Source organism: Macaca mulatta, chromosome 16, assembly GCF_049350105.2.
Source record: "Macaca mulatta isolate MMU2019108-1 chromosome 16, T2T-MMU8v2.0, whole genome shotgun sequence".
NCBI classification, from domain to species: Eukaryota; Metazoa; Chordata; class Mammalia; order Primates; family Cercopithecidae; genus Macaca; species Macaca mulatta.
Genome location: NC_133421.1, coordinates 45,570,387 through 45,575,151, shown reverse-complemented (window position 1 = coordinate 45,575,151; position 4,765 = coordinate 45,570,387). Strand labels below are relative to the sequence as shown.

The 4,765-nt window shown below is 44.0% G+C and overlaps 1 protein-coding gene across 1 annotated transcript; it reads left to right on the top strand.

The window, feature by feature from the left end:
* Positions 1 to 334: 334 nt before the first annotated feature.
* On the top strand, positions 335 to 1,710 carry CCL3 (chemokine (C-C motif) ligand 3). Its single transcript, NM_001034200.1, is given in 3 exon segments — positions 335 to 407; positions 1,087 to 1,201; positions 1,620 to 1,710. Coding segments are annotated over 3 exon segments (279 nt in total).
* Positions 1,711 to 4,765: the final 3,055 nt, after the last annotated feature.

Here is a 4,765-nt window from a genome sequence, read left to right as displayed (position 1 = left end):
ACTCACAGGAGAAACCATTTCCCCATGAAGCTAGAACCAGTCATGGGTTGAGAGTTGAGAGTTAGAGAATCACTCAGAGATGCTATTCTTGCATATCCTGAGCCCCTGTGGTCACCGGGCACCCTGAATTGTGCAACACTCAGCATGACAGCATCACTACGCTTAAAAATTTCCCTCCTCACCCCCAGATTCCATTTCCCCATCTGCCAGGGCTGCCTATAAAGAGAAGGAGAGATGGCTTCAGACTTCAGAAGGACACAGGCAGCAGAGAGGGGTCAGTCCCTTCTTGGTTCTGCTGACACTCGAGCCCACATTCCATCACCTGCTCAGAATCATGCAGGTCTCCACTGCTGCCCTTGCTGTCCTCCTCTGCACCATGGTTCTCTGCAACCGGATCTCAGCAACATGTGAGTCCAAGTTTCGTTGTGGGTATCACCACTCTCTGGCCATGGTTAGACCACATCAGTCTTTTCTTGTGGCCTTAGAGCCCCAAGAGAAAAGAGAATTTATTAAAGGGCTGCCAAACATCTAGGTCTTTGTCTTCAAGACTTTTATTTTTATCTATAGAAGGGATCTTAGCCCCCTAGTCTCCAGGTATGAGAATCTAGGCAGGGGCAGGGGAGTTACAGTCCCTTGTACAGATAGAAAAACAGGGTTCGAAACAAATCAGTTAGCAAGAGGCAGAATCCAGGGCTGATTCCTTCCCACTGGGGCCTGTTGTTCACTCTCCAGCTTACCCTAGGTCTCTCAGGAGCCCTGTCCCTTGGATGTCTTATGAGAGATGTCCAAGGCTTCTCTTGGGCTGGGGTCTGACTTCTTGAACTAAACAAAATTCCCTGAAGAGAGCTGAGATAAGAGAACAGTCTGTTCAGGTATCTGGATCACACAGAGAAACAGAGAACCCACTATGAAGAGTCAAGGGAAAGAAGGAAATAGAAACAAAGAGACATTTCTCAGCAAAAACGCCCAAATGCCTTCTGGTCACTTGGTCTGAGCAAGCCTGCCTTCCTCAACCACTCGGGGATCAGAAGCTGCCTGGCCTTTTCTTCTGATCTCTGACTCGGGCTTATCGTCTTTTCTCCACAGTTGCTGCTGACACCCCGACCTCCTGCTGCTTCAGCTACATCTCCCGGCAGATTCCACAGAATTTCATAGCTGACTACTTTGAGACCAACAGCCAGTGCTCCAAGCCCGGTGTCATGTAAGTGTCAGTCTTCCTGCTCGCCTCTAGGGAAGTAGGGAGTGTCAGGGTCGGGGCACAGACAGGCCAGAAGGCCATCCTGGAAAGGCCCAGCCTTCCGGAGCCTATCGGGGGTACAGGACGCAGGGCTCCGAGGTGTGACCTGACTTGGGGCTGGAGTGGGGCAGGTGTTACAGAGTCAGGAAGGGCTGCCCCAGCCCGGAGGAAAGGGACAGGAAGAAGGAGGCAGCAGGACCCTCTGAGAGCCCCCCCGCCCGGAGTCCCTGAGAGAAGCTCTCTAGATGGAGACAGGCAGGGGTCGCTGAGAGAGGAGCATGCCCTGAGCTGCGCAGGACAGAGAGCGGATGGAGCGGCCACGGTGGGCCCAGGATTCCCCTGCTGGATTCCCCAGTGCTTAACCTTCCTCCATTCTCCACAGCTTCCTAACCAAGAGAGGCCGGCAGGTCTGTGCTGACCCCAGTAAGGAGTGGGTCCAGAAATACGTCAGCGACCTGGAGCTGAGTGCCTGAGGGGTCCGGAAGCTTCGAGGTCCAGCGACCTCGGTGGACCCAGTGGGGAGCAGGAGCCTGAGCCTTGGGAACATCCCTGTGACCTCCACAGCTACCTCTTCTATGGACTGGTTGTTGCCCAACAGCCACTGTGGGACTCTTTTTAACTTAAATTTTTATTTATTTATACTATTTAGTTTGTGTAATTTATTTTCGATTTCACAGTGTGTTTGTGATTGTTTGCTCTGAGAGTTCCCCTGTGCCCTCCCCCTTCCCTCACACTGTGTTTGGTGACAAGTGACTGGCTGTCACTGGCCTGCTGTAAACAGTCATGGTACCAAAGCCACCAGACTGACCAATGTGTATCGGATGCTTTTGTTCAGGGCTGTGATCGGCCTGGGGAAATAATAAAGATGCTCTCTTAAAAGGTAAACCAGTATTGAGTTTGGTTTTGTTTTTCTGGCAAATCAAAATCACTGGTTAAGAGGAATCATAGGCAAAGATTAGGAAGAGGTGAAATGGAGGGAAATTGGGAGAGATGGGGAGGGCTACCACATAGTTATCCACTTTACAACGGAGGCACAGTTCTGGAACATTGAAACTACGAATATGTTATAACTCAATTCGTAATATGCATGCTCTAGGAGAATTCGCTACTTGAATGGATACCATTAAGCAGAGTATTCTGTAGCGCATATTCATGATGAATCAAGCTTTTAATAGCAATTACTTACATTGTTGAGGCTTACTCCTACTGAGTGCTTTTTATGCATTGTTCATTTAATCTTACCAATGCAATAGTACAGCTTAGGTACTATTAATACCTCCATTTGACAGAAAAGTAACCCAGGGCTCAGAAAGGTTAGGCAACTTGGTTGAGGTTATACAGCACGTAAAATGTCAATTGCATTTCAAAACTGGACTTTTATTGAACTACAGACTATGCTGTTAACCACTGACCAAGTTATTTCCCGAAACATGATCCACCTATACTCAAATCTTACCCTATTCTTCAGCGGATGATACTTTATCCATTGCAACTACTTTCTGGTCAGGATTCTGAGTTGACATAGAGTGTTTGAGCAGTGATTGTTGAAGCCACTTAAACAGGATCTTTAGGTGTAGACCTGGGAACTGATATTTTTATCAAGCTCATGAGCTGTTCCACAGCATGTTAATGACTAAGAGCCACTGTCAATAGAATTCACCGCTGTTTTCTAAATGTGGTAAGTATCCACATATGGCAACAGGTGTATTATACATTATTTCTCTAGAATATACACTCTACAAAATAAACAGCTAACGTTAGAGAAGGAAAAGACGTCCAGCTTCTGTGTGGAGCAGGATGCTATCTGTAGGTTTACTGTGAAAGGTTAAGTTATTTATTAGATGGATTGCTTGCATTACATGTACAAGAAGTGCATACTAAGTTAGGATCCTTTTTGCAGAAGAAAGAGAAATTCAAAATATTTGTGTGAAAACCAAATGTGTTAATTTTTAAGAGCTATACTTATTTCATTTTATTTAAAATAATCTAATTTTTATGTCCAAACATGTTTAGAATTGTATGGTTCAAACTCTTTAAGGCGTGATTAAACACTACTACTTAGCAAATATTAAAATGCACATACTATGTGACCCACATCCCATTTGACCTGATCCCATTTCTAGGAATCTGCTTTATAGAAACACTGCCAAAAGCTAAGAATATGTAAACATGAGGATATTCTTTGCAGTATGGTTGGTAAAGAGCAAAGAAATGCAAACGGTCATCACTAGGGGATTAATCAGTAGAGGATTAAGACATCCATCAATGGAACATTCTGCAGTCAGTAAAAAACAGTAGCACACATCTATATCTGTGGAAAGCATCCATAATATTATTTGTAAAAGGCATATCTATTTACATCCAGTATATGAATATATATTCTCTACATATGCTACAGAACTATCTGTAAAGGATACTATTTTGTTTTATTTTTTAAAGCCATATACACATATATATTTACATAGGCAAATATTTTGAAAGATACACATCAAATAGCTAACCGTTGTTTCTTTGAAGAAATGAGGCTTTTTCTTTTCTTTTCTTTTCTTTTTTTTAGGAATGAGGGTTTTTCCTTTTTATATTCTGCACTTTTAAAACTTTGAGTTATTTTCTGATTAGCTTGCATAGCTTACCTCTCTGGTCTCACCGTACCCTATTCTTTGATGGGTGAGATTCCATCCATCACAACTGCTTTCTTGTCGGGATTCTGAGTTGATGCAGAGAGGATCGAGCTCAGCCTGGCTTACAGCGTTTTGATGCCATGATGACTTTCATATAATGAGGGTACAGCAACAAGCACGCCCTTTTGACAAGGTTGTTCTCTCTCTCTCTTTCTCTCTCTCTCTCTGTCTCTCTCTCACTCACACACACATACACACACACACGAGCAGCTTTTGTCCCCATAGATGCAGTGAAGGTGTCATCATTCTTTCTTTATGGGCTTTCAGGAGAATATAGGTGCGTACAACACTTGCCTTCACTGAATTGTTTCTCAAGGCCCAGAAACCCAAAGCTAAACAAAGTTTAATCATGCCCAACATTCCCTAAATACAAGTGTTATGAACAAACAGAGTAAGTTGAACAAAGACCCCGTCAGGGAACGGGAGAATGGGAATTGCATTTTTAAGCAGTGCAGCCAGTCTGACAGTCCTTAGCTCTCCTCCCTGAGGGAACGTACTCCATGGACAATCTGAGATGTGCAATGTGGAGGATCTGCTTTCTGGAGGCTGCTGACTTCCCGTCTGTGTGAGTTAGCCTGAGGTTGCCTTAGGTATTGTGTAATCAATGACTGTTTGGAACCAGTCTTGTGGTTTCTTTGGCAATGTGACTGCCTTCTAATGTCCGTAGGCTACTATTTGTTTCTGATCAATTCCATGGGCCAAGTAGCCAGAAGCAGAGAAGTTGTCAGTTACATAGTTCACATTTGGATTTTAACTGGGGTTGGGGATGTGCACTTTCTTTTTTCTTTTTTTCTTTTTTTTTTCTTTTTTTTTTTTTTTTTTTTTTTGAGATGGAATCTCCCACTAT